Source organism: Erythrolamprus reginae, chromosome 8, assembly GCF_031021105.1.
Source record: "Erythrolamprus reginae isolate rEryReg1 chromosome 8, rEryReg1.hap1, whole genome shotgun sequence".
NCBI lineage: Eukaryota > Metazoa > Chordata > Lepidosauria > Squamata > Dipsadidae > Erythrolamprus > Erythrolamprus reginae.
Window position 1 is genome coordinate 41,031,785 of NC_091957.1, and position 15,860 is coordinate 41,047,644.

The window sequence follows — 15,860 nt, forward strand, 5'->3', positions numbered from 1 at the left end:
TCGGGGGGGGGGGCTTGCAGCTTTCTTTCTTGCTCTTTTTCTTTCTCTCTTTTACCTTCCATTCCTCTATTTCTTCTTTTCTTTCTCCTTCCCACCTTCTTCCCTCCCTCCCTCCCTTCACTCATTCCTCTCTTACTCTCCCCTTTCATAAGTTTCCTTGCTTCCTTCCTCTGTTCCTGTCCCTTCCCCCTTTCTTTCTTTCTTTCTTTCTTTCTTGCTTGCTTGCTTGCTTTCTTGCTCTTTTTCTTTCTCTCTTTTACCTTCCCTTCCTCTATTTCTTCTTTTCTTTCTCCTTCCCACCTTCTTCCCTCCCTCCCTTCACTCATTCCTCTCTTACTCTCCCCTTTCATAAGTTTCCTTGCTTCCTTCCTCTGTTCCTGTCCCTTCCCTCTTTCCTTCCTTCCTTCCCACCCTCCATCCATTCATTCACCCATTCCTCTCTTGATCGCTTAAAGCCGGTCCCTGGTGCAAAAAGGGTTGGGGACCTCTGTCCTACAGGATTGGGTGGCAGAGAAGTTGAACATATGTAAATTTAAAAGTTTAAGAAAGTTTACAAGTTAAGTGAAAGAAACTTCATTATTCATTTATATGTACATGTACATTTCTTCATTAAAAACATGTCTTTCTGCATAATTTAGACTAACTTTGTGAGTTTTTTGAGGGCTGGAACCAATTAAAATTATTTACATTAATTCCTATGGGGAAAAGTCGTTCGAGATAAGAGCTGCTCGACTTAAGAGCCCAGGTCCGGAACGAATTAAACTCGTATCTCGAGGTACCACTGTATGTTTATCCCAGGCATGTTTAAATTCAGTTACTGTGGATTTACCAACTACGTCTGCTGGAAGTTTGTTCCAAGGATCTACTACTCTTTCAGTGAAATAATATTTTCTCATGTTGCTTTTGATCTTTTCCCCAATCTGAAGTTACTTGTTAGTTGTTGAGTGAAGCAATCAGACAGAGACACAACTCCTTCCTTTAACAAATCCTGGAGCTCCCAGTAATGATTGTTACGTGATCTTACAGGTCATTAAGTGGAGAGAGTCCCAGGTAAGGATGGTAGGGGTGACTCAAGAGGGTGAGGAAGTCCATTGTAAATCTGGACCATTATTACATAAACTGCCTTTAAGTCAAGGACTACATGCGCACAGGCAAGATTTTAAATAAATCTTTGAGCCATAAATGTACTCTCTTTTTAGCTTTATGCCATAATCAAATATCCACTCGCTCCTTTAAAAAGGGAATTAAGACAAAGGTGAGCAAAAGAATGGGTTTACACTGGTTGGAGTGAAATTCTCTGGAGATCCTATTGACAGTATAAAAAGGTGTAAATGATATTCCCTCACACTAAAATATGCTTACGAGGCCCCAGTGCACGATAGACTTTTATAACCTGCCGTGAAATGCATGACTGCCTTAATAAGCAAGACATTTAGAAAAAGGTAACTATGTTGTATAACTTGAAGGAAGATCTCACCCGTCTGCCTTTAATCCAAATTTATTTATTTCGTTTTTAGCGAGTTGGGTATTGAAACTTGTATGCCGCCTGTGTTGCCCAGGTGTGTTAATAATAATACAGTGATACCTTGTCTTACAAACTTAATTGGTTCCGGGACGAGGTTTGTAAGGTGAAATGTTTGTAAGACGAAACAATGTTTCCCATAGGAATCAATAGAAAAGCAATTACAGTGATCCCTCGATTAGTGCGGCCTCGATTAGTGCGAAACACTATACCACGGTTTTTCAAAAAATATTAATTAAAAAATACTCCACGGTTTTTTTGCTATACCACGGTTTTTCCCACCCGATGACGTCATACGTCATCACCAAGAGTCACTTCTCTGTCTCTTTCTCTTTCTTTCCTGTCATTCTCTGCTTCAATCATTTTCTCATTTCTCTTTTTTCTCCCCTTTTTTCTATCATTTCTCTCTCTCTTCCTTCCACTCTTCTCTCTCTCTCTTTCTTCCTCTCTCTCACTCTCTTCCTTCCTTTCTCATCTTTCTTTCTCTCTCTCTTTCTCTCTCTTGCTTCTTCCTCTCACACTCTCTTCCTCCCTCTCTCATCTCTTTCTTTCCTTCTCTCTCTTTCTCTATCTCTCCCCCTCTTGCTCTCGAGCGGCGAGCGAGCGGCCGGGCGAGCGAGCGGGCGGGTGAACGGCGGGCGGGTGTTGGGGGGGTGGGGGCAGCCGACATTCAAAGCAATCTTTGTCGGCTTCCGCACTTTCGTTGCTCCCCGGCTCCACCATCTGCGCATGCGCGGTCATGGAAAAAGGGAGCGCATGCGCAGATGGTGTTTTTACTTCCACACCACTATACCGCGGAAAATCGATTAGTGCGGGAGGTCTTGGAACGTAACCCCCGCACTAATCGAGGGATCACTGTAATGCGTGCAAGCCTCAAATTCACTCCTTTTGCCAGCGCTGCTGGGATTCCCCTGAGGCTCCCCTCCATGGGAAACCCCACCTCTGGACTTCTGTGTGTTTGCAAGGCTGCAGGGGAATCCCAGCAGGGGAATCCCAGCATCGCAAAAATGAGCACTTCGCTAGCAATGGAAGTCCAGAGGTGGGGCTTCCCAGCAAAGAGAGCATCAGTGAAATCGCAGCATTGCGAAAACACCGAAGTCCTCGACATCCCACCTCCGGACCTCTGTGTTTTTGCGATGCTGCAATTTCACTGAGGCTCCCCTCGCTGGGAAACCCCACCTCCGGACATCCGTTGCCAGCGAAGCGCCCATTTTTGCACTGCTGGGATTCCCCTGCAGCATCACAAAAACACGGATGTCTGTAGGTGGGGTTTCCCTTGGAGGGGAGCCTCAGGGAAATCCCAGCAGTGCAAAAATGGGTGCTTCGCTGGCAATGGAAGTCCGGAGGCAGGGCATCCTAGAGGCGGCGGTGGGTTTGTAAGGTGAAAATAGTTTGTAAGAAGAGGCAAAAAAATCTTAAACCCCGGGTTTGTATCTCAAAAAGTTTGTATGATGAGGCGTTTGTAAGACGAGGTATCACTGTATTTGCCGTGTCAATAATATTTGGACGTTGTCTCTATGTTCCATATTTGGAGTCGTAGAGGGAAAATAGAACCAGAGTGGGAAGTGGGAACTTTTAACCTTTGGGGTTACAGTATGTCAGTTTCCTAGCACTCTAATCAACACTGCGTAAGGAAAACATCCCCAATTCTGGATTTGCTATACAGGCAGCCCTTGACTTATGACCGTCTCAGTTACCTGGGACAATGGAGTTACAATCACTTTTGAGGTTCTGATTACAAAATAACAGAGAAGAACAGGGTTGGATAGGACCTTGGAGGTCTTCCCCTCCAATTGCAGTAAACCCTACACCAGCGATGGCAAACCTATGGCACGGGTGCCACAGGTGCCACATTTATTTATTTATTAGATTTGTATGCCACCCCTCTCCGGAGACTCGAAGCGGCTCACAACAACAATATCTCCGAGACCGCCTTCTGCTGCACGAATCCCAGCGACCGATTAGGTCCCACAGAGTTGGCCTTCTCCGGGTCCCGTCAACTAAACAATGTTGGTTGGTGGGCCCCAGGGGAAGAGCCTTCTCTGTGGCGGCCCCGACTCTCTGGAACCAGCTCCCCCCAGAGATTAGAACTGCCCCTACCCTTCTTGCCTTTTGTAAACTCCTCAAAACCCACCTTTGTTGTCAGGCATGGGGGAATTGAGATATCTCCCCCGGGCCTATATAATTTATGTATGGTATGTTTGTAGGTATGTCTGCTTAAAAATGGCGTTTTCTTAACTACTTTAAATTTTAAATCGTAAATTATTAGATTTGTTATGAATTGTTTTATTATATTGTGAGCCGTCCTGAGTCTAAGGAAAGGGGCGGCATACAAATCTAATTAATTAATTAATAAATAAATAAATAAATAAATAAATAAATAAATAAATAAATAAATAAATAAATAAATAAATAAAATATACAATACAAATCCAATGATTAAAAACAAAACAATTTAAAACCCTTGATTAAGAACATTCATACAACCCAAGCAAACCATACATAAAACAGAGCAGCCGAGGGGAATCAATTTCCCCATGCCTGGTGACAAAGGTGGGTTTTTAGGAGTTTGCGAAAGGCAAGGAGGGTGGGGGCAGTCCTAATCTCCAGGGGGAGTTGATTCCTGAGGGTCAGGGCCACCACAGAGAAGGCTCTTCCCCTGGGTCCCACCAGACAGCAATGTTTTGTCGACGGGACCCGGAGAAGGCCAACTCTGTGGGACCTAATCGGTCGCTGGGATTCGTGCGGCAGAAGGCGGTCTCACATGGAGCCATATCTGCTGGCACGCAAGCCGTTGCCCTATCTCAACTGCAATGTGCATGTGTGTGCCGGCCAGCTGATTTTCGGGCTCACACAGGGGCTCTTTTGGCTTCCAGAGAGCCTCCAGGGGGATGGGAGAGGGCATTTTTACCCTCCTCCAGCTCCAGGGAAGCCTTTGGAGCCGGGGGAGGGCAAAACATGACCCTACTGGGTCCACCAGAAGTTGAGAAAGAGGCCATTTCCGGCCTCCAGAAGGCCTTTAGGGAGCGGTGGATGCTGTTTTCGCCCTCCTCAGGCATTGACTTATGGGTATGGGCACTCATGTGTGCGTGATAGCACGCACTCAGGCTCTTTCGGCATCCGAGGAAAAAAAGGTTCGCTATCACTGCCCTACACCATTTCAGATAGATCGTTGTCTAATCTCTTCTTAAAAGCAGGGGTAAAATGCTCCCGTTCACTCATGCCTTTCAGTTGTCGAAGAGCTGGTCACGAAGGGAGCACAAGGGTCCTCCCACCTGCCCGGATGCCGCTGTTCTTTTACCCTCTGCCCATGTTACACCAACACTCCGCAGTCTGCATTGGTTGCTGATCAATTTCCGGTCACAATTCAAAGTGTTGGTTATGACCTATAAAGCCCTTCATGGCATCGGACCAGAATATCTCCGGAACCGCCTTCTGCCGCACGAATCCCAGCGACCGATTAGATCCCACAGAGTTCGCCTTCTCTGGGTCCCATCGACTAAGCAATGTCATTGGCAGGACCCAGGAGAAGAGCCTTCTCTGTGGCGGCCCCGACCCTCTGGAGCCAGCTCCCCCCGGAGATTAGAACTGCCCCCACCCTCCTTGCCTTTCCTAAAGTTCTTAAGACCCATCTCTGCTGTCAGGCATGGGGGAACTGAGACATCTCCCCCGGGCTTATATGGTATGGTATGTTTGTGTGCATGTTTGCTTTTAATAATGGGGTTTTTAGTGTTTTTTAAATTATTAGATTTGTTCTTATATTGTCTTTGTTATTGTTGTGAGCCGCTTCGAGTCTACGGAGAGGGGCGGCATACAAATCTAATAAATAATAATAAAAATAAAAATAATAATAATAATAGTACCAAGGTGGGTTGGCAGGTCATTACTGGTTCGCCTAAACTGCTCCGAACCGGCTGAATATCACCACTGGTTGGGGACCTGGTTGCATCTCTCCTTGAGGTTCTAGATTGCTTCTTTCTGGTCAACTCCTCTTGCCCCCCACATTCTCATATTTCTCATGAAATTGCCCATGCATCAGCTTAAAAAAAGAAGAAGAAAAATGCGCAGGAGTGATCCCCCCCCTTCCTTCGCACCTATCGCCGACGTTAACTAAGGTATCCACCCGCAGAATAAGAAACCTCCCTGCGACTGTAAAACTGGCGTTATTTTCTGTTCAGCAGTTCACGTTACTGCGGTTCCTGCTAATTAATTAAAGGAGCTGTTGTCTTGATGTGCAAGCAGGGAATCTGAGAAACCGAGAGGCCTTTTAGATCTCCAACCGAAGTTAAGTCAATCTGGGCGCAAGCGATCAAATCTAATGAAATCACATGTCAGTGCTAAGCTTGCAAAAACTGTGAAGTCTGACTGGGGAGTAAAAGGATTATAATTAGATTTCCAATAGGATAATAACTAAATGGCAGAAAGCAGTAAAGAGAAAATATTACTTTGTTCGCTAATGGCGCTGCTGTTTTGGCTTCCCCGTTTTTATCAGCGCGGCTCATAGTTACGCTAATTTAATTTGCTTTTATCAGCACAAAAAGGTCCTTGAATGTCATTTGCAAAAATCATTGATCTGAAGGTGCTCTTAATGACACCCGGTATGTTTATTTTATGGGAAACGGAGATTGGTTGATGAAAACAAACCGATGCTGCTGTCCCCATCTTTGGCTACAAGTGAATTATGGATACCGGAGTACCTTGAGGGTTTAAATCGAAATCTTTCCTTTGGATTAGCAGTCCGACGGGCAATTGGATATCCAACTGACGACTAAATCACTGTCTTCACTTGGAGGACAGGTCATAAGTAGCCCGTTGTAACTATGAACGGGTGTTAAACTGTCAGTTATAAGTCAAGGACTACTGTGCAGAAGTATTAGTCAGTAGAAGTGTTGGTCATGACCTTTAAAGCCCTACATGGCATTGGACCAGAATATCTCCGGAACCGCCTACTACCGCACGAATCCCAGCGGCCAATAAGGTCCCACAGAGTCGGCCTTCTCCGGGTCCCGTCGACTAAACAATGTCGTCTGGCGGGCCCCAGGGGAAGAGCCTTCTCTGTGGCGGCCCCGGCCCTCTGGAATCAACTCCCCCCGGAGATTAGAACTGCTCCCACCCTCCTTGTCTTCCGTAAACTACTTAAGACCCATCTATACCGCCAGGCATGGGGGATTTGAGACACCTTTCCCCCAGGCTTATTATAATTTATGTTTGGTATGTATGTGTTGTTTGGTTTTTTAAATTGATAGGGTTTTTAGTTTTTTCTTAATATTAGATTTGTGCCTGTACAATATTGTTTTATCGCTTGTTGTGAGCCGCCCCGAGTCTTCGGAGAGAGGCGGCATACAAATCTAATAAATTATTATTATTATTATTATTATTATTATTATTATTATTATTATTATTATTACAAGATTGTACTCAGTTCCATTCAATCTTTTATTCTGGTCATGGACTAGAATAAATTTATTATTTATTTATTTATTGGATTTGTATGCCGCCCCTCTCCGTAGACTCGGGGCGGCTAACAACAACAATAAAAACAGCATGCAAATCCAATACTACAACAACTAAAAAACCCTTATTTTAAAACCAATCATACTTACAAACAAGCATACCATGCATAAATTGTAAAGGCCCAGGGAGAAAGAGTATCTCAGTTCCCCCATGCCTGACGGCAGAGGTGGGTTTTAAGGAGCTTACGAAAGGTGAGGAGGGTGGGGGCAATTCTAATCTCTGGGGGGAGTTGGTTCCAGAGGGCCGGGGCCGCCACAGAGAAGGCTCTTCCCCTGGGTCCTGCCAAGCGACATTGGAGAAGACCTAACTGTGGGACCTAACTGGTCGCTGGGATTCGTGCAGCAGAAGGCGGTCCCTGAGATAATCTGGTCCGGTGCCATGGAGGGCTTTATAGGTCATAACCAACACTTTGAATTGTGACCAGAAACTGATCGGCAACCAATGCAGACTGTGGAGTGTTGGTGTGACATGGGCATTTTTGGGAAAGCCCATGATTGCTCTCGCAGCTGCATTCTGCACGATCTGAAGTTTCCGAACACTTTTCAAAGGTATTAAAACCAAAATAAAACAGAACAAAAGACATACTGGTAGACAGCAATTAATGGTGGAAGCACTGAGAAGTAATCAAATCTACCTAATTTTACAGGTAATGGAACAGAATTTAGCTATGTTTAGAGAAACTGTAGCCTTATTCATTTCATAGGAACAATGATATCTAGCAGAGATCAGATGTTTCATCAGGTAAGAGGTTATATTTTGTCAGAGGGCAGGACAAGAAGCAATGGATGGAAACTAATGAAAGAGAGAAGCAACCTGCAATTAAGAAGAAAATTCCTAACAGTGAGAACAATTAACCAGTGGAACAGCTTTGCCTTCAGACACTGGAGGATTTTAAGAAGAGCTACTTGTATGAAATGATCTAAGGCAGGGTCGGCAACCCGTGGCTCTGGAGCTGCATGTAGCTCTTTCATCCCTCTCCAGTGGCTCCTTGTCACCGGTCAGTTCCACAATTGACAGGGCTTTCGCTTAGGACAAGAAGAGGAAAAAGGACACTGCACTAGGAGGAGACTCTATGGTGAGGGAACCGGACTTCCAGTCGGCAGAGGGAAAAGGACGCCATGCTAGGAGGAGACTCTATGGTGGGGGAACCAGACTTCCGGTCGGCTCCAGAATTGAACAGGAGGCTTCTGGTTAGTGCCTATATGGCTCTTTGAGTGTTTATGTTTGGCCACCCCTGGTCTAGGGCAGTGATGTCGAACCTTTTTTGGTTCGCGTGCCAAAAAGGGTGTGTGTGTGTGCTAGCATGTGTGCACGTGCCTACAACCCTTCCCTCCCCCCACGCATGCTCCCCCCCCTTGTGCTGCCCCTCTCGCATGTGCACAGGCCTTTCTGGAGCCTGGTAGGCAGTGGTGGGTTCATACCGGTGTGACCCAGAGTACCCGTATCGATAGGAACCCACTGATGCGATTTTTGGCCTTTCCCCCCCCCTGGTGTCTCCGTGTTGGAAGAAGCCCTCCAACCACCCTTGTTGTAATGTCTTTCTCCGAAGCACAGCTGAGAAGCCCCTTTTCCGGAGATGCTGGGGGAAAAAAATCACCGAAAATTGCATCAGTGGGTTCATACCAGTGTGGCACTCTGGACCCCACCGGTATGAACCCACCACTGCTGGTTGGTGGAAAAAAATGCCCAAACAGGCAAACTGTTCGTAAAGTTCTTAAGACCCATCTCTGCCGTCAGGCATGGGGGAACTGAGACATCTCCCCCGGGCCTATACAGTTTATACATGGTATGTTTGTGTGTATGTTTGGTTTTAATAATGGGTTTTTAGTGTTTTTTAAATTATTAGATTTGTTCTTACATTGTTCTTGTTATTGTTGTGAGCCGCCCCGAGTCTACGGAGAGGGGCGGCATACAAATCTAATCAGTAAGTAAGTAAGTAAGTAAGTAAGTAAGTAAGTAAGTAAGTAAGTAAGTAAGTAAATAAATAAATAAATAAGTAAGTAGTAAGTAGGCAAGCAAGCAAGCAAGCAAGCAAGCAAGCAAGCAAGCAAGCAAGCAAGCAAACAAACAAACAAACAAACAAATAAATAAATTGGAAGTGCGTTTCAAGGGTCCTTTGTCCACCGGGACACGATCTCAGCTCATACGGAACTTTTTGGGGTTGGCTGCTGTGAGGAGGGCATTACATCATCCTAGAATTAGATCCTTTAAAATTTAGATGCAGATATAAATACAGTATCTCGGTGATTTATGGAGGGTGGGATGTGTCTGCCCAAGAAAACGTTATTGGGTAGAGCAGTTGGGACTGTTGGACTTCCTGATCTTTAATATCCTGTTGAAATGCACTAAATTCACATTCATAACCAATGGGTGGGAATTTTTGTTTGGAGAGACCAAAAGTTTAGCATTTTAGTGATTAAGTTCTAGCCCATGTTGATTTTCAATTGTCCTCCATAAGGAGTGAGCTTATCGTGCTGCATCACACTGCATAATGTGGCATGGACATCCCTTCAATATAGCAAGGATATATCCTGAAAGACCACAAACCTTGCATTGCCGCATTCTCATGTTGAGTCCCGTTGTGGTCAACTTCCATTTCTGGAATCCCAGCATCTGTGAAGCATAACATTTATGATCACTGTTAACTATAAAATGCAGAGAATGTAATCATTTTGGAAGATGTGTTATTAGCGACAGCACTTAGACTTACATACCAGTTCACAGTCCTATTGCCCCCAACAATTTGGCTCATCTGTTTGGAACCCATATCGCATCTCAGATATTAACACCCTTGAAAATGTCCAAAGATACTTCACCAGAAGAGCCCTTCACTCCTCCACTCGAAATAGAATACCCTACAAGACTAGACTTTCAATCCTGGGCCTAGAAAGTTTAGAACTAAGACGCCTTAAACAAGATCTAAGTATTGCCCACAAGATCATATGCTGCAACGTCCTGCCTGTCGGCGACTACTTCAGCTTCAACCACAACAACACAAGAGCACACAACAGATTTAAACTTAATTTTAACCGCTCCAAACTTGACTGTAAAAAATATGACTTCAGTATCCGAGTTGTCGAAGCGTGGAACTCATTACCGGACTCCAAAGTGTCATCCCCAAACCCCCAACACTTTACCCTTAGATTATCTACGGTTCACCTATCCAGATTCCTAAGAGGTCAGTAAGGGGCGAGTACAAGTGCACTAGAGTGCCTTCTGTCCCCTGTCCTATTGCTCTCCTATATCTCCTATACCTTCCTTCTATTCCTCTATTCTTCTATTCTTTCATTGATCTTCTTTTCTATTATTTCTTAGATATATTTTACTATGAGTATCTCCTCTATAACCTTCATCATGTATTTTACTATGTGTATATAGATATATACCCACTAAATCCCTCATTGCGTATTGGACTATCTATCTATCTATCTATCTATCTATCTATCTATCTATCTATCTATCTATCTATCTATCTATCTATCTATCTATCTATCTATCTATCTATCTAACTAACTAACTAACTAACTAACTAACTAACTAACTAAACAAACAAACAAACAAACAAATAAATGAGTCAAACTTGAGCCTGGTGAAATTCGAACTGTAAATTGCAGGCAGCCGGCAGGCAGCAGAAATACTCTGCTGTATTGCATTTAACACTATGCCACCGCAGCTCTTAACCTTGTATCCCAATTTTTAAAGCCTTGTATTCCCATTTTTCTCCCCAGAAAGCTCAAAGCACCATGGATGCTTTGACTCTTACTCAACTGCCTCCACCCCATCCCTTCCCCCAGCTGATTAAATGAGTATCCAGAAGTTCCTTTTTACCATTCAGCATCCTGAGACCGTCCCCTGTCGTAGCCTGCTTCAGTGCTTGTTCCACTTGCTCTCTCCGCTTCGATTCAAACTCCAGAGCTTCCTGCAATTTCCTCTTTGCTTTCTTCTCCTTTTTCAAGCGCTTTTGGATCGTGGCTGAAAGAGCAGCAGAGCCATTATGAACAGGGATGCCCCAAAATTTAGACAGAAGGGAGGACACCTCTGCTGATCATTTGGTTTGGTACTTGACTTTTGTCAATGATTGTGCTGCTGTATATAGGTAAATCCTTGGCTTATCACCACATCTGAGCCCTATATTTCTGTTGCTAAGCAAGATAGCTGTTTGCCCTATTTTGCGACCTTTCCTGACACAGTGTTTGAGTAAATCACCATAGTTGTTATTTAATTTTTTTATAATAGTATATAACAGTGATGGCGAACCTATGGCACGGGTGCCACAGATGGCACGCGGAGCCATATCTGCTGGCACCCAAGCTGTTGCCCTAGCTTAGCCCCAATGTGCATGTGTGTGCTAGCCAGCTGATTTTTGGCTCATAGAGGCTCTGGGAGGACGTTTGTGGCTTCCAGAGAGCCTACAGAGGGCTTGGGGAGAGCATTTTTACCCTCCTCCAGCTCCAGGGAAGCCTTTGGAGCCTAGGGAGAGTGAAACACTAGCCTACTGGGCTCATCAGAAGTTGGGAAACAGACTATTTCCAGCCTCCAGAGAGGCTCCAGAGAGCCTCCATTGGGTGGGGGAAGCTGTTTTCACCTTTTCCAGGCACTGAATTATGGGTGTGGGCGCTCGCACATATTCAATAGCGCTCGCCCACGCTCTTTCAGCATCCAAGGAAAAAAAGGTTCAGCATCACTGGTATATTAGTATATAAGTATACAATGTACGTAATAGTAAATAATTAGCTAATAGCTAATATAATGAAAAAGCAAAGATAAAAAATGTTTAAATATAAAACAGTAGCCATAATTAGGAGTATGAATAATTGCAAAGGGAAATTCTGATGACATAAAAAGCTGTATTAGTGGGATTATATTTTATGTATGTGTGTTTTATATGTTTGCTTTTTATGCTATTTTGTTTTTTTATGTTTTTTTGTTTTTAAATTTGGAAATTTCAATAAAATTATTATTGTTATTGTTATTGTTACTGTTATATTATTATTATTATTATTATTATTAATAATAATAATAATAATAATAATTATTATTATTAAAAGCACCTTTGGGACTGTAAGACCTTTCTTCCCATCCATGTTCTTCCTCTCTTAGATTACCTCTGCTTTGCAGCTCCACTGTAAGCTGCCTTTCCAGGTTCTCCCTCAATTCTCGTTCCCTACACAATTCCATCTTTAGTTCCTTCTTCTCCTGTTGGATTTGCTTTTCCTGCACCCGAGCGTTATCTACGGCGACTTTCAGCAGCCCCTGTAAAAAAACAACAACAGGCAAAGATGAAATTTCGCTCAACGAGAACATCTAATTAATGCATAGAAACATAGAAGACTGACGGCAGAAAAAGACCTCATGGTCCATCTAGTCTGCCCTTATACTATTTTCTGTATTTTAGCTTAGGATGGATACATGTTTATCCCAGGTTTAAAGTCAGTTACTGTGGATTTATCTATCATGTCTGTTGGAAGTTTGTTCCAAGGATCTACTACTCTTTCAGTAAAATAATATTTTCTCACGTTGCTTTTGATCTTTCCCCCAACTAACTTCAGATTGTGTCCCCTTGTTCTTGTGTTCACTTTCCTATTAAAAACACTTCCCTCCTGGACCTTATTTAACCCTTTAACATATTTAAATGTTTCGATCATGTCCCCCCTTTCCCTTCTGTCCTCCTGACTATACAGATTGAGTTCATGAAGTCTTTCCTGATACGTTTTATGCTTAGGACCTTCCACCATTCTTGTAGCCCGTCTTTGGACCCGTTCAATTTTGTCAATATCTTTTTGTAGGTGAGGTCTCCAGAACTGAAATGCAGGAAGAGGAGGAGGAGAATAGCGATGAGAAAAATATCTATGTTACCGAAGAAAGTTTTATTTTTTTGGTCCTGTTTTTCATTTGGGCCCATCCTTTGGTTGATGTTATAGCTGTATCACCTGCTAGGATGACAGGTAATCAGATAAAGCGGGCCTTTTCCTATTAAGTGCCCCCATCAAACACATTCCAGCCTAGTCATTCGCTCTATACGGTTCCAGAAAATGCACAGTGTATATAATATATGTCTTTTACTCCTGTGGAGTGTCAAGAGTAGCTGGTTTTGTAATGTATACCAAGGTTGCATTCTGTCAGTCTTTTTGTAGTAGGCGTGGTCAGAAAATAGGAAGCTGGAATTCAAGAATGCTATTTTATTTTATTTTATTATTTAGTTAGTTAAATTTATGGGCCGCCCTTCTCCAAGTGGACTCAACAATAATTTGTTGTTATTGAGTACCCATGCTTCGCTATGAAACTATATGATCGGGTTTGACAAATTGACAGTTAACGCTTGAAAATTAATGAGCAGTTACAATCGGGCTTGATACACTGTCCCTTACAGCTTGAAAATTTATGTAGAATGTGTAACTTCTTAGCATCAGAATATATTAATATAAGGCAACTGGCAGATGGAACAGAGTTCTTTTCAGAGGGGGAGGGGGAGTAGAATGTCTAAACTTCCAGCCTGCAGGCTGGATTACTCACACACTGGCCACACCTGGTTTAGAGAAGAGATAGCATCACAGTGTGTTAATATAAGGCAACTGGCAGTTGGATCAGAGTTATTTTCAGGTGGGGAGAGGGAGTAGAACATCTAACTCCTTCACATTAGAGTGTGTTAATTAATATAATACTGTATAAGAAATACTAAGGATCTGATGGGTCATTTTGAAAAAACATTTCTTAGCAAGCACCTAGAAGCCAAGAGGAACATACATGCCAACTTTCAAGTTTGTAGGCTTTACAGTTCTGGAGATTTTGTGATGAGTGAGTGGTATTTGGCTTTTATATTATTGAGTATAACAACAGAATTCTGAAAGCCTATCAGAGTTTCTTTTTGCTCCTTTCTAAACACAGAATCAAGGGGAAGCTATTTGAAACTCCTTCACCCCCTATTTTCTATTTTTCCATAACTAGTTTAACTAGTTCATCTCTTTTAATGGTTCTTTCTACTCTAAGGTTATCTCTATACAATCCTCACATTACAATCACAATTGATCCCAACATTTCCACTGCTAAGAAAGACGGATGTTAAGTGAAGTTTTGTCACAGTTCTTAAGTGAATCACTGTGTAGTTATTAATTTAATTCACTGTGTTATTAACCTGTTAACTTGATTAATTTGTTGAGCCTGGCTTTGGACTTAGCTTGTCAGAAGGTTGCAAAGGGGGATCACATGACCCTGGGACACTGCAACTGTCATAAGTACATGCCAGTTGCCAAGTGTTTGAATTTTGATTATGTGACCATGGGGGTGCTGCAATGATTGTATGTGTGGGAAATGGTACTAAATCACTTTTTCCAGTTCCATGAAACTACAAATGGTCGCTAAAGAAATGGTTATAAGTCAAGGACCACCTGCATTATTTCACCTCTTTTAATGGTTCCCTCCATTCTAAGGTCTGCTCTATATTTTTAAAAAGGTTTACAAATGTATCTATGCCAACCATAAAGCCTTACTCTGGACATCGATCTTCCAAATATATCATGCCAAATGTATCACGCCGTATTTTTGGGAATTTCACCACTGACCATTTGTGAAATGTTTTTGGAGGGTCTGAAGATTAGTCTAAACACAGCTAATTCTCCCTCTCCTTTATGGGTATCCAGATAGCATTAGAGAATAATAAACAGGGCTTCCTCACCTGAATATTGGTTAATAGAGTTTCCACCGAAGACAACCCGTCAGCAAAGAGGAACGGTGCTGGAAATCCAGGGGGCAAAGTCTGCCCAGCAAGTTGGACCTTTTCTAGGGTTGGTTTGAGTATTGGGATGGCGATCTGGACTTCTTCTGTTAAGACAAGACAAAAGAGGCATTAGAAGTGATCTGGTCATTTGAGGAGCACTAAGCAATGGCGGAGTTTGGGATTAAGATGGCGGGACTGGCATCAGAGAGACACTGGGTCTTATCTTGCTTCATCCCCAGTCACTCTTTCAATTCAATCTAACTTGGAGCCTGTTTATTGGGAGGAAAAAATAGAAGAGAAAGATATATACCCCACGTTGAACATCTGAAAGCTCGGGTGATAAATTGAAAGAACGAATTATGACTTCCAATCAACATTTAAGACTGGAAAACACTAAGAAAACGTTTGCTCCAAACCCAATAGTAGTAGCTGGATACCCGTGCTTTGCTACGAAACTATGTGATCAGACTTGATAAATTGACAGTTAAAGTCTAAAAATTAATGAGTAGTTACGATTGGCCTTGATACATTGACACTTACAGCTTGAAAATTTATGTAGAATGTGTAACTGCTTAGCATCAGAACGTGTTAATCTAAGGCAACTGGCAGTCGGAAGAGAGTTGTTTTCAGGTGGGGAGGGGGAGTAGAATGTCTAAACTCTCAGCCTGCAGGCCAGATAAGTCATGCACTGGCCATGCCCATGCCTGGTTTAGCAAATGGGTATCATCAGAGTGTGTTAATATAAGGCAACTGGCAGTCGGAACAGAGTTCTTTTCAGGTAGGGAATGGGAGTAGAATGTCTAAACTCCCAGCCCGCAGACTACATGAGTCATACGCTGGCCACACCTAGTTTAGAAAAGAGGTAGCATCAGAGTGTGTTAACATTAGGCAACTGGCAGTTGGAACAGAGTTCTTTTCAGGTGGGGAGGGGCAGTAGAAAGTCTAACTCCTTAGCATCAGATTGTGTTTATATAATACTGTATAAGAAATACTAATGATCTGGTGATCATTTTGAAATATCCTTTCTTTGCAAGCACCTAGAAGCCAAGGGGAACATACATGCCCAGTTTCAAGTTTGTAGGCTTTACAGTTCTGGAGGTTTCGTGATCA

At 43.0% G+C, this 15,860-nt stretch overlaps 1 protein-coding gene across 1 annotated transcript in view; it reads right to left on the reverse strand.

The window, feature by feature from the left end:
- The window catches only part of DACH2 (dachshund family transcription factor 2), a 386,481-nt gene that overhangs the window by 8,070 nt on the left and 362,551 nt on the right, over positions 1 to 15,860 (reverse strand). The window contains exons 9-12 of the mRNA XM_070760141.1: positions 14,709 to 14,854; positions 12,142 to 12,289; positions 10,865 to 11,008; positions 9,584 to 9,649 (exon numbers count right to left, since the gene is read on the reverse strand). Coding sequence (XP_070616242.1) covers positions 9,584 to 9,649; positions 10,865 to 11,008; positions 12,142 to 12,289; positions 14,709 to 14,854 — 504 coding nt within the window. The remainder of the gene's footprint in view (positions 1 to 9,583; positions 9,650 to 10,864; positions 11,009 to 12,141; positions 12,290 to 14,708; positions 14,855 to 15,860) is intronic.